Source organism: Saccopteryx bilineata, chromosome 4, assembly GCF_036850765.1.
Source record: "Saccopteryx bilineata isolate mSacBil1 chromosome 4, mSacBil1_pri_phased_curated, whole genome shotgun sequence".
Taxonomy (NCBI): Eukaryota; Metazoa; Chordata; class Mammalia; order Chiroptera; family Emballonuridae; genus Saccopteryx; species Saccopteryx bilineata.
This window is the reverse complement of record NC_089493.1, coordinates 132,188,186-132,210,067: the sequence shown is the minus strand read 5'-3', so window position 1 is coordinate 132,210,067 and position 21,882 is coordinate 132,188,186. Positions and strand designations below refer to the sequence as shown.

General features: G+C 40.4%; 1 protein-coding gene across 6 annotated transcripts in view; it reads right to left on the bottom strand.

Annotated features, from left to right (window-relative positions):
* The window catches only part of PEAK1 (pseudopodium enriched atypical kinase 1), a 275,077-nt gene that overhangs the window by 64,296 nt on the left and 188,899 nt on the right, over window positions 1-21,882 (bottom strand). Inside the window, exon 4 of one of the 6 annotated variants that reach the window (XM_066278298.1) lies at window positions 21,293-21,563. The exons of the other annotated variants lie outside the window; for them this stretch is intronic. Within the exon in view, the coding sequence (XP_066134395.1) occupies window positions 21,560-21,563 (4 nt within the window). The 3' untranslated portion in view covers window positions 21,293-21,559. Of the gene's footprint in view, window positions 1-21,292; window positions 21,564-21,882 lie in introns of those variants that run through there. 6 annotated transcript variants of the gene reach the window in all.

The following is a 21,882-nucleotide window of genomic DNA, read 5'->3' as shown; positions in this document are numbered from 1 at the left end:
TTGTGATCCTTTTGTCTAGAGCAGGGGTCCCCAAACTTTTTACACAGGGGTCCAGTTCACTGTCCCTCAGACCGTTGGAGGGCCGGGTGATAAAAAAAAACTATGAACAAATTCCTATGCACCCTGCACATATCTTATTTTAAAGTAAAAAAACAAAATGGGAATGTAAAGCCAGAAGCCACGGCCACCATCACAGCTGCCTGGCCCATGCAGGTTCGCATTGGATTCGGACAGTCGGTAAAGAAACAACAGAGCCCAAAACTGGTGGGCCATCATTTTTATTTTTTATTTTATTTATTCTTTTTTTTTTTTTTTTTTTTTTTTTTTTAAAGAGGAGAGAGAGAGGAGAGAGAGAAGGGGGGGGGGGGGGGGAGCTGGAAGCATCAACTCCCATATGTGCCTTGACCAAGCAAGCCCAGGGTTTTGAACCGACGACCTCAGCATTTCCAGGTTGACGCTTTTATCCACTGCACCACCACAGGTCAGGCTGGGCCATCATTTTTAATCCTAGCTTGCACCCGGCAGGCAAGTAAAAACACACACTGGGCTCCAAAACCCACTCACATTCAGTGCTCACAAAGCTACTGACTTATCCAAGTTTCCTAGAATCAAAGGTTTCTAGCTCACCAGACTTATTCACCTCTGTTCCCCATCTCCTTCCTTCTCCCTGCACAAACTCTGCACAAACTCGCTTCTCACTCAACACTTTGCCATCTTAGCTGCTTCTCCTGGCCTCCTCCACGTGGCCTTTCTCTGCTCTCCTCTCTGTTCTCTCCTCTAATGATAATCTCAGGAACCAAGAGAGCAAGCTCCCGTTCTGCCCCCCCACTTTATAGTGTATAAATCAAAACCTTTAATCCAATATACAAAATAAGGAAGTCTCTGATACAAAGTCACTTATCAGAGACATGATGGGATTCACCACCCCACATCAAAAAGGGTGGGAAAGGCTTAGTCCTAAAACCAAGCCCCAGGCTACAAGGAGCCTGCCTGCCCACAACACACAGTAATATCACCTGGGTGACGGCCTCCAGGTGGGCAGCGCCATTTTTAACAAAGTGAGCATAATATATTTTATCTGCCCAACAGGGAACAAATACAATATTTAAAATAAAGAACAAGTAAATTTAAATCAACAAACTGACCAGTACTTCAATGGGAACTATGGGCCTGCTTTTGGCTAATGAGATGGTCAATGTCTGTGTAAGGTCGGTGGATAATGGGGGATGGTCAAGTGGGGAACCCTGACCCGCAAACTTTGGCTAGGACCGCCCAAAACCAAGCACGCCAAAAGAAACTTCCCAGAAACCCTTTGGAAAAAAGTGACCATCTGCCAGCCAGTGAGATTTTACCACGTCATATTAACTTGACCACCCTAGGGACCCTTTAAATATCTCCCACGGGTCACCACTTGCGACTTCCCTGGCCTCCATCTTTCCTCGGGGCCAGGGAACCTCATTGGGCGGGATGCGGGATGCGTTATACTAAATAAAGCCTTTGCTATTCCACACTTTGTGGCTCCGGCCCCTTCCTTCCTTCTTGGCGGGGAAAAATACCTTACAGTCCTGTTCCATACTTGTCACTGCTAGCCATAACAAGTGATATGCCGTACTTCCGGAGCCCTGATGCGTGCGTCCCGCGTCACCAGAAGTAGTACTGTATGTGAACTAGGCCGCGTTTTGCTCTCACTGACCACCAATGAAAGAGGTGCCCCTTCCGGAAGTGCAGTGGGGCCAGATAAACGGCCTCAGGGGGCTGCATGCGGCCCACAGGCCGTAGTTTGGGGACCCCTGGTCTAGAGGTATCCATCACTCTCAGGACTCCAGGAGGGGAGGAAGAGTTAGAATCAGCGTAGGAATTTTAATTTTTTCTTTTTTAGATTTTATTTATTCATTTTTAGAGAAACAGGGGAGAGAGAGAGAGAGAGAGAGAGAGAGAGAAAGGGGGAAGGAGCAGGAAGCATCAACTCCCATATGTGCCTCAACCAGGCAAGCCCAGGGTTTTGAACCGGTGACCTCAGTGTTCCAGGTCAATGCTTTATCCACTGCACCACCACAGGTCAGGCATCAGTGTAGGAATTTTTAATTAAGATATGTAAACATTGTCTCCTAAAGGATCTTAAGGAAGGGGAAGAGGAAGTTTTCAGATAAGTTTTATCTTCTTTGTTGTTAGCAAGTAGTGGCCTCAGTCCTTCCAGAGAATTATAGTTAAACTACGACTAGATGACCCAGTTGTCCTTGTAAGCCAGGAAGCTCCTGTATTCTCTAAAGAAAGGAGGGGGTAAGAAGCCTGACTTTTCCTGTTTAAAATGGTGTTGCTAACAATTTTTGCAATTATTTGGCACCTTATCATAAGTTTCAGTATATACATTTTTACTTTTTATCCAATCCCAGATTTCCCCATTTTGCTTTCTCCCACCTCCCTAATCTATCACCAATCAATTTCACATAACCCCTTTACATCTTAACCCTTTGATTCTAATGTATAAAATAAGTGGTAAAACTGCCATTTCTACAGCGTTTTCTAAATTCATTGAGACTGCTTCCTGGCAATTGTCGACAGTTTGGCTCAAATAAACTGGTAAAAATTGTTACAGCTTTGGGAGTTTCTAACACAGACACAGAATATAACAAAAATCACTGCAGGGCCAGGCATCTCTAAAGTCAGAGTATGGTTCTGTTGCCAATGTGCAGAGTGGCTCTGAGAATGCCCATGAACCTCTCTGTTTCTCAATTTCCTATAAAATAAGAATGATGCACTGTCATAGATGTTGGGACAACTGGGATAATGTGAAAATGCTGTAAGAATTACATCATAAGGCACTGGTGTTTAATATCAAATTCATTAGGCAGACAAGGAAACAAAACTGACCCAATTGGGTGGGAAGTTCTCAGTTTGAATCTTCACTTGGGAATATGTCTATAAGACTAAGCCAGCCAACTTACTTCTCTGGAGCTTCATCACCTCCCCAAAGTAAAGGAACATTCAGCTGTCTGAAGACCACCTACTATGGTACAAACATGACCACTCTGTCATTCCGGGATTAGCAAGAAGGAAGATAATGATAAACTTTCTTTACAGCAGGATTATTAAAGAATTCAACAGTAGGATTTTACGAACTCATCTGAACTTTAGGAATAATGTCACCAAATGCTGATGTGATCTTCATAATGCCAATATCCCAGCAGTTTCTCTACAGCAAAGAACACGTGAATGGGAGCAAGCAAGACGTTCTGCTTCTGTCTCCATTTTTTTTTGAGAGAGATAGAGATAGACAGGAAGGGAGAGCGATGAGAAGCAACAACTCATAGTTGCATCATCTTAGTTGTTTACTGATAGTTTCTTTTTTTCTTTTTTTTTGTATTTTTCTGAAGCTGGAAATGGAGAGATAGTCAGACAGACTCCTGCATGTGCCCAACCGGGATCCACCCGGCACGCCCACCAGGGGGTGACGCTCTGCCCATCAGAGGGCGATTCTCTGCCCCTCCGGGGCGTCGCTCTGTTGCGACCAGAGCCACTCTAGTGCCTGGGGCAGAGGCCAAGGAGCCATCCCCAGCGCCCGGGCCATCTTTGCTCCAATGGAGACTTGGCTGCGGCAGGGGGAGGAAGGAGAGGGGGAGGGGTGGAGAAGCAGGTGCTTCTCCTGTGTGCCCTGGCTGGGAATCGAACCCGGGACTTCTGCACGCCAGGCCGACGCTCTACCACTGAGCCAACCAGCCAGGGCCCTGATAGTTTCTTGTATGTGCCTTTATCAGGGGGCTCCAGCAGAGCCAGTGACCCCTTGCTGAAGCCAGCGACCTTGGGCCTCAAGCCAGAGACCATGGGGTCATGTCTATGATCCCACACTTAAGATGGCGACCTCAGGGTTTCAATTCTGGGTCCTCAGTGTCCCAGGACAACAATCTATCCACTGTGCCACTGCCTAGTCAGACTCCTTTTTTTATGAGAAGCAGGAGCGTGTTTTTCAGAGGCCAATGTTGTCCTGAGTGTGAGAAGATGACTTTGATAGGGTTCTCTTAGGAGAGATCATGCAAATTAAGATATAAATGGAACATAAACATTTAAAAAATTTAAGCTTCTAACTTCCCAGAAAGAAGAAAATCACATTCACAATGGTGTAAGAGTGTTTGGACACTCTTTTTCCATACTACATATGCACACACATATATGTTATGTAAAGAAACTGGATTCTGGTTACTTTAGCGCAGGGGTCGGGAACCTTTTTGGCTGAGAGAGCCATGAACGTCACATATTTTAAAATGTAATTCCATGAGAGCCATACAACGACCCGTGTACGTTAGGCATTATCCAATAAAAATTTGGTGTTGTCCCGGAGGACAGCTGTGATTGGCTCCAGCCACCCACAACCATGAACATGAGCGGTAGGAAATGAATGGACTGTAATACATGAGAATGTTTTATGTTTTTAACGTTATTATTTTTTTTTAATTAAAGATCTGTCTGCGAGCCAGAGGCAGCCATCAAAAGAGCCACATCTGGCTAGCAAGCCATAGGTTTCTGACCCCTGCTTTAGCGAGTAGCACACCTGTCCAGTGATTGGTTAGTATGGCAGCAGGCCAACAGTGTGCCCAGCAACCACAGACAAATCAGCTTAGTCCAGGGATCAGCCAACTTTCCTGTGAAGGGTCAGAGTAAATATTTTAGGCTTTACGGGCCACCTGGTGTCTGTTGCAACTACTCAGTCCTACTGTTATAGTGAAAAAGTAGCCAAAGACGCATGTAAAAGAACCAGTGTGGCTGTCTTCCAATAAAACAAGTGGAGTTGGCCTGCAGGCCATTGTCGCCAACCTTGGAATGGATATGAGGGCTCTGTAGATGGACTCCTGGATTACTGGGGAATGTAGCTTTGCTCTACGGACTGAGAGCATCACAAAGGTCTCAGAAGGGTAAAGGAAAGCTTACAGAGATGAGTGCATTCCTACAGGTTAAAGCTGTACGCCATCAGATCTGCCCATTTGAAAGAGAGAACGGCTGAAGCTAGGACAGATCCCAGCTCTGTGAGGCACAGCTGGGTTCCTGAGGTGTCCCTGGGGGTCCTTACATGGTATACAGAGGGCATGCTTGGATCTCCACTAGTTTAAAGCATGATGCTCAGAGCTGGTGCAGTTAGAAAGGTTAGTGATCAAGAGGCCATTCAGGGGGCAAATGATACTTAATTTTGGCTGGGAGTGTTATAGTTACTTTGGGTGAGTTATGGTTATATTCTTAGTCATTGACTAAGTTTTTCTAACTCATTAGAAAAAAGATTTTTTAAACTAAATTTTTAAGGACATGTATGTGATTGGCAATTGGTACTGGCTACTAATTATTATTATTGAGAGAGAGTGAATGAGACAGAAACCGGAATGGAGAGAGAGGGTTAGAAGCATCAACTTGAAGTTGTATCACTTAGTTGTGTATTGACTGAACTCAGTCAGTGTCCTCTTGTTCAAGCTAGTGACCTTGGGCTTTTCATACCAGCAACCTTTGGACTCAAGCTGGCGAGCTTTGGAATTGTGTGGACAATTCCCCCACTCAAGCCAGTGATTTTGCACTGACAAGCCTGCTCTCAAGAGTCCAGTGACCTCAGGCTTTGAACCACCGATGCCAGTGTTCTGGGTTGATGCTTTATCCACTGTGTCACCACCAGTCAGGCAATACTGGCTGCCAATTATGAAATAAATATGATTTTAGTCAACAATCAAGAGTTTACCACCACAGTTCACTGAAAAGACTACTAAAATAGTTTATTTCAGACAGAAATTAACTTCAGAAGAGAGGAGCTAAATGAAGACAAAAGATATTTCATGCAAATGGAAATTTTAAAAAAAGCTGGGTTAACAATACTTATATCAGACAAAATAGACTTTAAAACAAAGGCTATAGTAAGAGACAAAGAAGAGCCATACACAATAATAAAGGGTTAAGTCCAACCGAATGATATATCCATTGTAAACATTTATGCACCAAATGTAAAAAAAACAACAACCCTAAATATGTAAAGCAAATCTTGATGGACATAAAATGAGAGATTGAAAGAAATATAGTCATAGTAGGAGATTTTAACACCCCATTGACATCAATGGATGGATCCTCCAGACAGAAAATCAACAAGGAAACGGTGGCCTTAAATGACACATTAGACCAGATGGATTTAATTGATATCTTCAGAGCACTTAACTCAAAGCAGCAGAGTATACATTCTTTTCAAGTGCACATGGAACATTTTCCAGGATAGACCACATGTTTGGATACAAAACAAGTCTCAACAAATTTAAGATTAAAATCATATCAAGCATCTTCTCTGACTATAATGGCATAAAATTATAACTCAATCACAAGGAAAAAAATAAAAAGCACACAAAGACATGGAGGCTAAACAATGTTACTAAACAATGAATAGGTTAACAACGAGATTAAGAAACAAATCAAAATATACCTTGAAACATGACATTGAGAAAACAGGAACCCCAATACCTGTGGGATATAGCAAAAGCATTCCTAAGAGGCAAAATTATAGCCTTACAGGACTACCTTAGGAAACAAGAAAAATTTCATATAAACAATCTAACTGTACACTTATAGGCCATATTTTTTCAGATATATCTCCTCGGGCAAGGGAAACGACAGAAAAGATAAACAAATGGGATTACATCAAACTAAAAGACAACCCACTGAATAGAAGAACATATTTGCCAAAACATCTGGTAAGGATTTAATATCCAAAATTTATAAAGAACTTTTTATAAAATTCAACACCCAAAACAAACAATGCAATTAAAAAATGGGCAAAGGACCTAAATAGCCATTTTAGTAAAGAGGACATACACATGATCAATAGACATATGAAAAGATGCTCAATGTCACTAATCATCAGAGAAATGCAAATTAAAACCACAATGAGATATCACTGCACACTTGTCAGAATGGCTATCATCAATAAATCTACAAACAATTGCTGGTGAGGATGTGGAGAAAAGGGAACCCTCATGCACTGTTGGTGGGAATATAGATTCATGCAGCCACTGTGGCTAGCAGTATAGAGTTGTCTCAAAAATTAAAGATGGAACTGCCTTTTGACCTAGAGAGTCCAATTCTAGGAATATATCTTAAGAATCCCAAAACACTAATTCAAAAGACTATATGCACCCCTATGTGCAAGGCAGTGTTATTTACACACTGAGCTTGAGCTGGAAACCCATCAATAGATGAGTGGATAAAAAAGCTGAGGTACACAAAGAAGGTGAAGGGATTAGCCAAGTTATATATGCATAACACAGAGAGACAACATGTAGTACTTCAGCCCGCTGGAAAAAACCTACTCAAGACACAAACTTATGTCAAGAGGAAGAGAGAGGGAGGCCTGCCAACAGAAGCAAAGAAGAACTCCTGAATCTCCTTCTCCCTTAGCTTTTATTGATCAGAAGCAGAACAGAGGTAACAGGATTACAAGGGAGGGAGATCAGGTGACAAGGGGAAGAATGATTAATGGCCATTTTGCTGACACAGAGAAAGGGCTAAATTGGTCAGTACATTCCTTTTCTTTTGCTAATTAACAAGCACAAAGGAAGGGGCAATCCAGAACCTCTAGGCTAATTTTCTAAAGCCCGTTCACATTCATTCCTATGTGTCTGCACAAAGGTCACTCACTCACACTTTCTTGGTGTTTGCATCCAAGAGACATTCACTCAGGGCTTTTAGCTAAAGTTCCCCAATCCAAGTCATAGAGGGTTCAAAGTTCAATGGGTGATTCCCTACAACAACAGGGTAGCAAGTCTCAGAGGGAAAGTGAAGACAGAGGTGGTGGTGGGGGGGACAAAGGGGTGAAATGGGAACAGAAAGAGATTTTGCATGGGGCATAAGGTGGGGATAGAGGAAGTTATATTGAGTGGGACATCTGAAACAGTGTCAACACAATAAATTTTTTAAAAAGCTGTGATATAGTTACATAGTAGAATACTACACAGCCATAAAAAAGAAAACCTTACCTTTTGCAACAGCATGGATGGACCTGGAGATCATTATGGCAAGTGAAATAAACCAGTCAGAGAAAGACAAGTACCATATGATTTCACTCATATATGAAATCTAATAAACAAGCTAAATAGAGACAGACTCATACATAGAGAGCAGGAGAGCTGTTGGTGTTGGGAATGGGGATGAGAAAGGTGGAAGGATAGAGCAAAAAAAGAAAAGAAGAAAAACTGGTGGACATGAACAACAGGGGTGATTGCCAGGGGGTGGGGGAGAGGTCGAGAAGAGTATGGGGGTGTAAATGATGATGGACAAAGACTTGACTTGGGGGGGGTGAACACACAATTTGGTGTACAGAGATGTGTTGTAGAATTGGGCACCTGAATCCTGTATAATTATGTTAACCAGTGTCACCCCAATAAATTCAATAAAAAAAAAAAGAAAAAGAAAAATTTTAAAAAGTCACACAACTCCAGTGGTACAATTAGAATTCAAATCTTAGTGTGTCTGATCCCAAATCTTGCATTTTGCTCCATATGCAATATTATTCCCCAGGCGACATACACCAAAGAGTTGCAGGTTCAGTAGGTAAAACTCCAAAAACGATAGTGGAGAAATTTCCACCTAGCCACCAACATAGTAACCACTAAATTAATTCCTCTAAATCCAGACTACTAGATAGCAATGATGCCTAGGGCTACGTTCCTGACCCAAAATCTGACTGTATTTCTGTCACCAGCATATCTACTTTCCAGTCCATTTTAATACCTCTGCCAGGAAAGACTTTATTTAAAAAAATAACCATAATGCCTTCCCTCTTACATATTTTTTCTGCTAGATAAGTTGTTTCTACAAGGTACATTCCAAACATTTCTATGTATCAGGCAAGGCCCTTCCCAGTCTGTCTCCACGGTTCACAGACGTTTCTTCTCAGGGTGCCTTCACAGATTATTAACAATTACTGAGAACAGCAAGGACTCATGTTAATGTGGATGATATCAACTGACATTTATTATATCCACAATTATTGATAGAATTGAGAAAGTTTAAAAATTTATTAATTCATTTAAAAATAATAAACCATTTAAATATGAACCCAAATAATTTTTTTCAAACCTCTTAAATATCTGCTTAATAGACGACAGCTGAATTCTCATACATGCTTCTGCTATTTGTTGTTTTGGTTAAAATATGAAAGAAATCTGGTCTCACCCAGATAGAGGCAGAAATGGGAGGAGCACATTAATGGGCTTTTACTTGAGATGTAGAATCTGAAACCATATCAATGAACTTTTTTTAAAAAAAATAAATTATTAATTTTAATGGGGTGACATCAAGAAATCAGGGTACATATATTAAAAAAAAAACATGTCCAGGTTATCTTGTCATTCAATTATGTTGCATACCCATCACCCAAAGTCAGATTGAACTCTGTCACCTTCTATCTAGTTTTCTTTGTGCCCCTCCCCCTTCCTCTACCCCCCCCCCCCCATCCTGTAACCACCACACTCTTGTCCATGTCTCTTAGTCTCGTTTTATTGTCCCACCAATGTATGGAATCATGCAGTTCTTGTTTTTTTCTGATTTACTTATTTCACTCCATATAATGTTATCAAGAGCCTACCATTTAGTTGTAAATGATCCGATGTCATCATTTCTTATGGCTGAGTAGTATTCCATAGTGTATATGTGCCACATCTTCTTTATCCAGTCTTCTATTGAAGGGCTTTTGGTTGTTTCCATGTCTTGGCCACTGTGAACAATGCTGCAATGAACATGGGGCTACATGTGTCTTTACGTATCAATGTTTCTGAGCTTTTGGGGTATGTACCCAGTAGAGGGATTGCTGGGTCATAAAGTCGTTCTATTTTCAGTTTTTTGAGGAACCACCATACTTTCTTCCATAATGGTTGTACTACTCTACATTCCCACCAACAGTGAATGAGGGTTCCTTTTTCTCCACAGCCTCTCCAACATTTGCTATTACCTGTCTTGTTGATAATAGCTAATTAACAGGTGTAAGGTGGTATCTCATTGTAGTTTTGATTTGCATTTCTCTAATAACTAATGAAGCTGAGCACCTTTTCATATATCTGTTGGCCATTTGTATTTCTTCCTGGGAAAAGTGTCTGTTCATGTCCTTTCCCATTTTTTTTATTGGATTGTTTATTTGTTTGTTGTTGAGTTTTATGAGTTCTTTGTATATTTTGGATATTAGGCCCTTATCTGAGCTGTTGTTTGAAAATATCATTTACCATTTAGTTGGTTGTTTATTTTGTCAGTTTCTCTTGCTGAGCAAAAACTTCTTAGTCTGATGTAGTCCCACTCATTTATCTTTGCCTTCACTTCTCTTGCCTTTGGAGTCAAATTCATAAAATGCTCTTTAAATCCCAGGTCCATGAGTTTAGAACTTAAGTTTTCTTCTATGTACTTTATTGTTTCTGGTCTTATATTTAGGTCTTTGATCCATTTTGAATTAATTTTAGTACAAGGGGACAAGCTATAGTTGAGTTTCATTCTTTTGCATGTGGCTTTCCAGTTTTCCCAGCACCATTTGTTGAAGAGGCTTTCTTTTCTCCATTGTGTGTTGTTGGCTCCTTTATCAAAAATTACTTGACCATATATTGATACATGTGGTTTTATTAGTGGGCTTTCTGTTCTGTTCCATTGGTTTGAGTGTCTATTTTTCTGCCAATACCATGCTGTTTTGATTGTCGTGGTCCTATAATATAGCTTGAAGTCAGGTATTGTAATGCCCCCAGCTTCATTCTTTTTCCTTAGGATTGCTTGGGCTATTTGGGGTTTTTTATAATTCCATATAAATGTGATGATTTTTTGCTCCATTTCTTTAAAAAATATCATAGGAATTTTGATGGGAATTGCATTAAATTTATAAATTGCTTTGGGTAATATGGCCATTTTGATTATATTTATTCTTCCTATCCAAGAACAAGGAATTTTTTTCCATCTCGTATCTTTTTCGATTTCCCTTAACAATGCTTTGTAGTTTTTGTTATATAGGTCCTTTACATTCTTTGTTATGTTTATTCCTAGGTATTTTATTTTTTTTGTTGCAATCGTGAAGGGGATTATTTTTTTGAGTTCGTTATCTAATATTTCATTGTTGGCATATAGAAAGGCTATGGACTTTTTTTTTTAAAAGGCTATGGACGTTTGTATATTAATTTTGTACCCTGTGACCTTACTGTATTGGTTTATTTCTAGTAATCTTTTTGTGCAGTCTTTGGGGTTTTCAATGTATAGGATCATATCATCTGCAAAAAATGATACCTTTACTACTTCTTTTCCGATATGGATGCCTTTTATTTCTCTTGTCTGATTGCTGTGGCCAGAACTTCTAGCACCACATTAAATAAAGAGTGGACAACCCTGTCTTGTTCCTGATTTAAGGGGGAAAGTCCTCAGTTTTATGCCATTTAATATGATGTTGGCTGATGGTTTATCATATATGGCCTTTATCATGAGTAGATATTTTCCTTCTATACCCATTTCGTTGAGTGTCTTAAACATAAAATTGTGTTGTATTTTACTGAATGCCTTTTCTGCATCTATTAATAAGATCATGTGGTTTTTGTTCTTTGTTTTGTTGATACGGTGTATTACGTTAACCGTTTTATGTATGTTGAACCATCCTTGAGATTCTGTGATGAATCCCACTTGATCATGATGTATTATTTTTTAAATATGTTGTGGTATTCGATTTGCTAGTATTTTGTTTAGTATTTTAGCATCTGTATTCATTAGAGATATTGGTCTGTAGTTTTCTTTTTTTGTGCTGTCCTTGCCAGGTTTTGGTATGAGGGTTATGTTGGCCTCATAAAATGTGTTTGGAAGTACTGCTTCTTCAATTTTTTGGAAGACTTTGAGTAGAATAGGAACCAAGTCTTCTTTGAATGTTTGATAGAATTCACTAGTATACCCATCTGGGCCTGGACTTTTATTTTTGGGGAGGTTTTAAATAGTTTTTTCTATTTCCTCCCTGCTAATTGGTGTGTTTAGGCTTTCTGCTTCTTCATGACTCAGTCTAGGAAGGTTGTATTGTTCTAGGAATTTATCCATTTCTTCTAGATTGTTGAATTTGGTGGTATATAGTTTTTCGTAGTATTCTACAATAATTCTTTGTATATCTATGATGTCTGTGGTGATTTCTCCTCTTTCATTTTGGATTTTGTTTATATGAATCCTTTCTCTTTTTTCCTTGGTGAGTCTTGCCAAGGGTTTGTCAATTTTGTTGATCTTTACAAAGAACCAGCTCCTTGTTTTATTAATTTTTTCTATAGTTTTCTGTTCTCTATTTCATTTATTTCTGCTCTGATTTTTATTATTTCCTTTCTTCGGCTGGTTTTCGGTTGTCTTTGTTCTTCTTTTTCTAGTTCCTTAAGATGTGAAGTTAAGTGGTTTACTTAGGCTCTCTCCTTCTTTGTTCATATAGGCCTGAAGTGATAAACTTCCTTCTTATTACTGCTTTTGCTGCATCCCAGAGATTCTGATATGTCATATTGTCATTTTCATTTGTCTGTATATATCTTTTGATCTCTGTGCTTATTTCTTCTTTGACCCATTCATTTTTTAAAAGTTTGTTGTTTAGTTTCCACATTTTTGTGGGGTTTTTTTTTCCTCTTCTTGCAGTTCAATTCTAGTTTCAAGGCTTTATGATCAGAAAATATGCTTGGTACAATTTTAATTTTTCTGAATTTGTTGATGTTATTTTTGTGGCCTAACATATGGTCAATTCTTGAGAATGTTCCATGTACACTAGAGAAAAATGTATGCTCTGTCGCTTTGGGATGAAGTGTCCTGTAGATGTCTATGATATCCAGGTGCTCTAGTGTTTCGTTTAAGGCCAGTATATCTTTATTGATTTTCTGTTTGGATGAACAATCTAGAGCCATCAGCAGTGTATTGAGGTCTCCAAGTATGATTGTGTTTTTGTCAGTTTTTGTTTTTAGGTAAGTAGCTGTCTTATATATTTTGGTGCTCCTTGGTTTGATGCATATATATTAAGAATTGTTATGTCGTCTTCAGTGTCCCCTGTCTTGTAGTCAGCATTATTAGATATGAGTATTGCTACACCTGCTTTTTTTGGATGTTATTTGCTTGGAGAGTATTGTTTTCCAGCCTTTCACTTTGAATTTGTTTTTATCCTTGTTGCTTAGATGTGTTTCTTGTAGGCAGCATACAGTTGGATTTTCTTTTTTAATCCATTCTGCTACTCTGTCTTTTTATTGGTGAGTTTAATCCATTTACATTTAGTGTAATTATTGACACTTGTGGGTTCCCTATTGCCATTTTATAAATTGCTTTCTGTTAGTTTTGTATCTTGATTCTTCTCTTTTGTTTTTCTATCATTTGTTTTTGTTTGTTTGTATTCCATACTTCTTTCTTCTGTTGCTACCTTTTTGAAGTCATGTGCTTCTGTGGTGGTGTTTTTCAAGGGTGGTTACCATTAAGTAATGAAAAGGGTAGCTATCATATTCATTGTAGAAACACCTATCTTATGGGTGTTTCTGCACTCATCGTCCTTTGCTACTGTTAATCTCTGTCCCCTCCCCTTTTTTTTGATTTTGTTGTCAGTTTAAATTTGGTTTTATTGTGTTCTTGGTGGAGCTTTTACTGTGGTTTTGTTTTATTTTGTTCTTTGTATCTGATTGGAAAACCTCCTTTAGTATTTCTTGGAGTGGGGGTTTTCTGATGATAAATTCCCTCATCTTTTCTGTATTTGTGAATGTTTTCATTTCTTCTTCATATTTGAAGGATAGCTTTGATGGGTATAGTATTCTTAGCTAAAAGTTCCTCTCTTTCAGGGCTTTAAATATTGGGGTCCACTCTCTTCTAGCTTGTAGAGTTTCTGCTGAGAAATCTGATGATAATCTAATAGGCCTTCCTTTATATGTTGTATTCTTTTCCCTGGCTGCCTTGAGAATTTCCTTTGTCGTTGATTTGTGCCAATTTCATTATGATGTGCCTTGGAGTAGGTTTGTTGCGGTTAAGAAAACCCGGAATTCTGTTTGCTTCTTGAATTTGAGGCTTTAGTTCTTTCCACAGGCTTGGGAAGTTCTTGTCTATTATTTGTTAGAATATGTTCTCCATTCCATTTTCTCTCTCTTCTCCCTCTGATATACCTATTATTCTTATCTTATTCTTTTTGATAGAGTCAGACAATTCCTGTAGGGCTTTCTCATTTTTTAATTTTGAGTCTCTCTCTTCTTCTCTCTGTTGTGCCTCAAGTTTTTTGTCTTCTATGTCACTAATCCTACCTTCTATCTGGCCTGTTCTATTAGCTAAGCTTGTTACCTCATTTTTCAGTTCATGAATTGAGTTTTTCATCTCTGTTTGATTTGTTTTTAGTTTCAATTTCCTTGATAATATATTCTTTGTGTTTGTTGTTTTCTGAGCTCCCTAAATTGCCTTTCTGTGTTTTCTTGTATATCTCTGAGTATTTTTAGGATTTCTATTTTAAATTCTCTGTCATTTAGCTCCAAGGTTTCCAATATATTAAATTTTTTCTCCATAGATTTTTCTGCATTTATCTGTGCTACTTCTCTATCTTTTATATCCATGATATTCAATTTTCTTTTTTTTAATGGCATCTGAGGGTGGTCTTGTTGATAGCACTTTGTTTTCAGTGTGTGGGACTCCCAGACGCTCCAAGGATAGATTTTTCTGTGTCTGGTTGATGAACTTGTTGAAATTTTGGGGAGATGTCGGTTGTGCTCCTCATGGCGCCATTTCTCTGACATCACTCCCAATGAACTTTTTGTACTTAGTTACAATAAAATCCATTAGTTTAACTTACAGTTTTAATGGCTCTTTGACTCGTGGGTCATTTGGAAATTGCTGGCTCACTGAGTTATGCAGATCTTCCAAATGTTGACACACTTCATTATATAATATTAACCAATCTTTTTCCTAGTACCACAAAAGTCTCATCAGAAAAATATTTAAGCCCTGGCCAGGTAGCTCAGCTGGTTGGAGCATCATCCTGATACACCAAGGTTGTGGGTTTGATCCCTGGTCAGGGCACATGCAATAATCAACCAATAAATGCATAAATAAATAGAACAACAAATCAATGTTTCTCTCTCTCCATAAGAACATCAATAAATAACAATATTTTAAAAAGAATGATGTCTAGCCCTGGCCAGTTTGCTCAGTGGATAGAGCATATGGATGTCCCAGGTTTGATCCCAGTCAGGACACACAGGAGAAATGGCCATGTGCTTCTCTCTCCCACCCTCTTCCAGTTCTCTCCCTCTTCTCCTCCCATAGCCAGTGGCTTAATTTGTTCGAGCGTCGGCTCTGAGCACTGAGGATAGCTTGGTTGGTCCGAGCATTGGCCTCAGACAGAGGTTGTCAGGTGGATCCTGGTTGGGGGACATGTGGGAGTCTGTCTCACTATCTCCCCTCTTCTCACACACACACACACAAAAAAGAATAGTGTTTAACCCTTTGAGTAGTATGACCATTCATGTACGTCCTCATGTCTCCTGACCATCCAGAGTATGATCGATTTATTTTAAAAATGTGTAAGACAACATTAAAAACAGGCAAATGTATGTTCTTCTTGTTTCCAAAATTGGTTATCAAACAAACATGATTTTAAGTTAATAAAACTGGAACTGGAACTAATTCAATTTTTGAAAAAGAACTCACTCCTTGGGGTCGGCAAGCATGAAAAAAAAACCTCACTACTCAAAGGGTTAAGTATTAGAAAGCTGTCAAGATCGTGGTGTTAAATAGAAGTTTTCAAAAATTCTTATTTTTGCCTGAAAAGTTTAGCTTTATCATTGACAAAAAATACTGGCAGTTGTTTCCCTTAAAGTAATAGGCTCATTAGGTTCATTCTTAAGAATATATCTGTCAAACATCCAAGAGTGAACAAGCACAGTTGGTCAGCCACTTGTTCTTTCAAAGTAGTCCATGAAAAATGAGGTTTCGTAAGTCAAAATTTAAAACAAACCATTGCACAAGTGTTCTTCCTTAAAAAAACAGAAAAAAAAATTATACTGGCCCTGACTGGGTGGCAAAGTGGACAGGGTATCATCCCAGAACATCAAGGTTGCAGGTTTGATCCCTGGTCAGGGTACATATGAGAAGCAACTAAATGGAACTAAGTGGAGCAACGAATTGATGCTTCTCTGTGTCTCTCTCTCCCTCTCCTCTCTCAAATCAATGGAAAATTTTTTAAAAAGAAAGAAAATGAAAACAATTATACTTTTGCACCCACCAGAGGTACTAAATGTGTCCTTCCCATTTCATCACACAAAATTTTAAACCAGACATATATGAAACCTCATCAAGAACATTCTTAAGTGAAATCAATGTTTTAGAGTTAGTTAAAGCTATTAATACATGGTGCCTTGACACTGACTTATGGTAAGATGTAGTTTTACCCACTGTTGTTTTTATGCTCAGTATTACTTTGCAAACAGTGATTCTGCAGGGTCACTAGTTGACCATGCATGAACCACATCCGAAGAACCTAGTCACTATTCTTTTCCAGTCACCATCCTGTTCTGTTTGCCATGATCATTTCTGTGACCCTGCATATGTTATTCTTTCTGCCTACAATGTCTTTTCCAACCAGCTGGAAGAATCCTATGTGTCCTTTAAGATCTGGTTTGCATTTCTCTTCTAAGAAGGCTCCTTTAAAAACTGACCTCATCACCCTGTTATTGGAGCTTTTATAACTCCCAACCCTATACACACACACACACACATACACACACTGCTTCAGCACTTATCCCTCTGAGGGCAGAGCACCCAATATACGCAGACGCTGTGCTAAGTCTTTTGCATGTTTTCTCATTATATTTTCTAATTAATTCTGTGATAGGTATCATTATAGCCTCTGTACACGGAAAAAGACCTGGCAATACAGCTCAAGTCACACCCAATTATTTCAGCTGTATGATAACCTTTCCCCCATTGGTCCCTATGGCCCATACATGGCACTGTTAAAATATTCAATTTATGCTGACTGAAGTGTCCAATAAATAAACTTAGTGACAACCTACTCCCATAATAAAAGGCTCTAAAAAGTGTCTCATTTTTCAGAAGCTAGGGTTGGCCTTCAGTAAGCTTGGATTTATAATTTTCATTTGCTATACAGAAAAAATGTACTGTCATTTTCTCTGGCAGTGTGTTCCCAGGAGTGGGATGGTGATGTGGTGGTTAAGACTGCCGTCAAGCCAGAAACACAAATGCTGAAATTTGACAGCAACATTTTCCCCCTAAAAGTTCATCAAGTAAATACCAGTCTTGTCTCCAAGTAAATGAGGTTGCCTGACCAGGCAGTGGCGCAGTAGATAGTGTTGGCCTGGGACGCTGAGGTCCCAGGTTTGAAAACCCGAGGTCACTAGCCTGAGTGCAGGCTATTCTGGCTTGAGTGTATGGTCACTGCTGTGTGTGCAGGATCATAGACATGACCCCAAGATTGCTGGTTGGAGTCCAAGGTTGCTGACTTGACCAAGGGGTCAGACTTGGCTGGAACCCCTGGGTCAAGGTACATATGAGAAAGCAATCAATGAATAACTAAAGTGATGCAACCACGAGCTGATTCTTCTCATTTCACTCCCTCCCTGTCTGTCTCTCTTCTCTCTCTCTCCCTCTCTCTCTTTCACTTAAAAAAAAACATTAAATGAGGTAATTACTGTAAAGGGTATATAATTTTCAATACTAGTATTATGTTTTAAACTTTTATAAAAGTCAATAAAACGATTTCATATCACTTTGCCTACTTAGTCTGGAACATTATAAAATACGAAAACTCCAAAGTACCTCTAAGAAAAACTTAACACCTCAAAAATGCTCTGCTCAGAACACAGCGTATGTCTCAGGAGAGATCAGTGGCTGGAAACTATGGCCCTAGGACCTTCAGCATCAGCACCACCAGGTGAACTTCTAGAAAGGCAGATGACCAGGACCCATCCCAGACCTGCTGAATCAGTCTCTGGGGGCAGAGTGAGGGCACAGGCAGCAGTATGTTTTATAGCTCTCTGGTTACTGTGATTCAGGATTAAATGAAAGAATGGGTGTAGAGCCAGTGGCCAAGACCACTATCACAGCAGTCTGGCCCTTGCAGGTTCGCATTGGATTCGGACAGTCGGTAAAGAAACAGCGGAGCCAAAAACTGATGGGCCATAGTCTTTAATTCTAGCTTGCACCCGGTGGGCAAGTAAAAAAAAACACACACTGGGCTCCAAAACCCAGTCACATTCAGTGCTCACAAAGCCACTGACTTATCCGAGTTTCCTAGAATCAAAGGTTTCTAGCTCACCAGCCTTATTCTCCTCAGTTCCCCATCTCCTTCCTTATCCCAGATACAAACTCTGCACAAACTGGCATCTCACTCCACACTCTGCCATCTTGGCTGCTTCTCCTGGCCTACTCCACGTGGCCTCCTTCTGCTCTCTGCTCTGCTCTCTCCTCTAATCATCCCAGGAACCAAGAGGGCAAACTCTCATCCGTCCCCATTTTATAGTGTAGAAATCCAAACCCTTAATCCAATATACAAAATAGGGAAGTCTCTAATACAAAGTCACTTTCTGAGGCATGATTGGATTGTACCACCCCAAATCAAAACGGGTGGGAGAGGCTTAATCCCAAAACCAAGCCCCAGGCTACAATGATCCTGCCTGCCCCCAACACACATTAATATCACCTGGGTGATGGCATCTTTAACAAAGTGAGCATAATACATTTTATCCGCCCAACAATCCACCCCTATGCTCACTTTACTACCCACAATCTATACCACCGGCATCCCTATGTAAGGAAATTAGAACATTATACAAATTACAACAGCACAAATCATACAGTTTCAACAATCACAAAGGTACACTTCACTAGTCTCTGAGCACTTTGCCCAAAGTGCAAAATGTCCTCGGCCTATGGGAAAAGCTTCCCAGGGCAGGGGAGTGCTTCCAGCAAGGCCACCCCCCCACCCCCATCAGGGTATTTCACATTGTCCAAAATCCATAATCTGTAAGTCCATCCAACAAAGGAGCCAATGCCCACTCTGGTCGTAGTCCAGGAAATCAGTCCGCGCACATGGGGCGTCAGCCACCCCCCTCATCCCTGCCGTCCTGGCAGGTCTTACACTGTCCCAAAGAGGAGCACGTGGCAGTGGCAGTCAGCATTTCCATCTTGGCTCTGGAGAGCATGATAACGTTCATCCTATGTCCCCAAAATCGCAGACCCACCAGGAGCATAGTAAGAACTCCTTGCTTCTGGGCTCTCACCTTCTGGAGACTGCGGATCACAACTCCAGTCCAATTCTCCTCATCCTTCAAAGAGGAACTGAAAACACCAGCTCCCGCTGCCGGGCTCGAACCCTGGGCTGCTGCCGCCTTCTGCTCCACAGACCTTGCAGCTCCAGACCCGGCCTCAGCTTCAGCCTCAGCCCTGGCCTCCTGCCGTTGCTGGCTCTCCGCAACATCCAGGGCAATCTGCAACTCACGAACCTCTGAATCCTCCTCCAGCATTTCCTCCATTTCCAGGCAAATCTCGCAAACCTGGTCGTCCTCCTCCTCCAGCGCTTCCTCCAGCTCCAGGGTCAGCATTGGTTTCTCCTGCGTTTGCTCTAGCTCTTTCCGCTGCTCGGTTTGCAGGTCCCAGGCAGCCTCTTCCACAGAGCTCTCAGTTTCCTCACGCATGGCTGTAAAAGTCAGCCAGCCTACAATCCCCAAAAGGACAGCCATGGGGAACCATAACACCAGTCAGTCCTCCATTCCACCACTCAAAGGCTCCTTGCCGATCTGTATCGAATCCTGCCACAGACTATGCCAAATGTAAAGCCAGGAGCCAGAGCCAGGGCCTAATGATAATCTCAGGAACCAAGAGCGCAAACTCTCGTTCCGTCCCCATTTTATAGTGTAGAAATCCAAACCCTTAATCCAATATACAAAATAGGGAAGTCTCTAATACAAAGTCACTTTCCGAGGCATGATTGGATTGTACCACCCCACATCAAAGGGGAGAGGCTTAATCCCAAAACCAAGCCCCAGGCTACAATGATCCTGCCTGCCCCCAACACACATTAATATCATCTGGGCGACGGCATCTTTAACAAAGTGAGCATAATACATTTTATCCGCCCAACAATGGGGAAAACCAATTTCATCATTTTTTTAAAAAATTTTTTATTTATTCATTTTAAAGAGGAGAGAGAGAGAAAGAGGGGGGGGAGGATAAGGAAGCTTCAACTCCTATATGTGCCTTAGACCAGGCAAGTGCAGGGTATTGAACCGGTGACCTCAGCATTCCAGGTCGATGCTCCATCCACTGTTGCCACCACAGGTCAGGCCAATTTCATCATTTTGATTTATGAATGTTACCCATCAAGAACTGAGAAGTTTAAGAAGACATGGCCCATTTACAACTAAATCTGTGAAGATAGAAGCTGCATAGTAAGGGGTCTGCCATGCCGAGAGCCTGGTTCCCCTCAAGCTCACAGACAATGGCATACAGCCAAATTAGAGTCTCTTTTCTGCAGAGAAGGGCCGAGTCACTCCCAGGCTCTGCCATCTGGGACGCAGATAAACCTTATGAGCAGCAAAGCCATTTATCAATCTGTAGGACTGTCTGACTGCTGTGTCTGCAAAGGTAACTCCAAAGCTATGCTATTAAAATTGCTTCTTCTCTAAGGAAAATATGAACCTGCGATATGTGCACTTCATTACTACTGGAAGACAACGTTCTATCACCCACTTTAAACTACCAATGACCTGTCTTTCCCAGGAACACACTGATAACCACTATTTAACATGCTTTGTTATTACATAGCTCTAAAAAAAAAACAGGACTTTGTGAGCATTTGACAGCTATTTTGAGATACACAAAGCTTATTTTAGTAAATAATATATACAAAACTTCTTAGCATTTTTCTAGAAAAACTGAAGGTATTAACTGTTCACTTCATTTTTATTTCTACTTCTAAAGGAAAGCTAGTGAGAGAACCTATCCTACCACAAACTTGCTCTTAGCCAGACAGAAGACCAAGCCTGGTACAGCAGGGTTACTGCAAGTTGAGGGGGAGGAAGACTCAGAATCAGATGACTGGAATACTCAGGCCAGATTTTCAACTAAGAATAAAAAGGATGGGAGACATAAGGAAATCATCCCATTTTCTACAAATGTATGATAGCAGCTCCTTGTTTGTAGTGGTCATTCAGTGATTTTGTTTACAATATAAATGAGAAAGAAAATGTTAAGTTTCCTAAACATAAATGTTTATTTCAATGATTACAAGTGGATATATTCATTAACAATGCAAGATTACAGGAAGAATACAAACTTCAGAGGGAGACAGATCAGGGTTTGAATTCTGACAACTACTGATTGTGTGAATCTGGCCAATTCTCAGATTTTAGTTTCCTCATCTGAAGAGCAGAGCCAATCAGTAGTGCTGTTATAAGAATTCCAGGTAAATATGTGAGATGTGCTTACACGGTTGTTAAAGTGAGAAAGAGCACTAGCACCTCAAGATTTGACATGGCACACACCTGCATGGCTGGCCTGAGGATTCCTCCTCTGGGTCTTGGTATGACGACCGACTTCTATTTCACCTGCATGTAAAGTAACTGAATTGCTTGCTGCCCTCCCTTCTACAACACTTGGACAAAAAGAGACAGCAAAAAAAACCCAAATATCCCATTAAAGTCCTGCATATAGAGATAACACCTGGTAAAAAAAAAAAAAAAGCCAAAAAGAATTGCCTGAGGAGTTTACTTCACTGACAGCGAGAGAAAGAACAGGACACCATTCATTCATTTAACCCTGCTGCTCACTCATGCTACTGCATTTCAAAGCAGCCCATTATGTATTGCTACTGAGTATGGAGGGTTTGCTTCTCTAGGTCAGAGCCCCTCAGTACTCACCAGATGC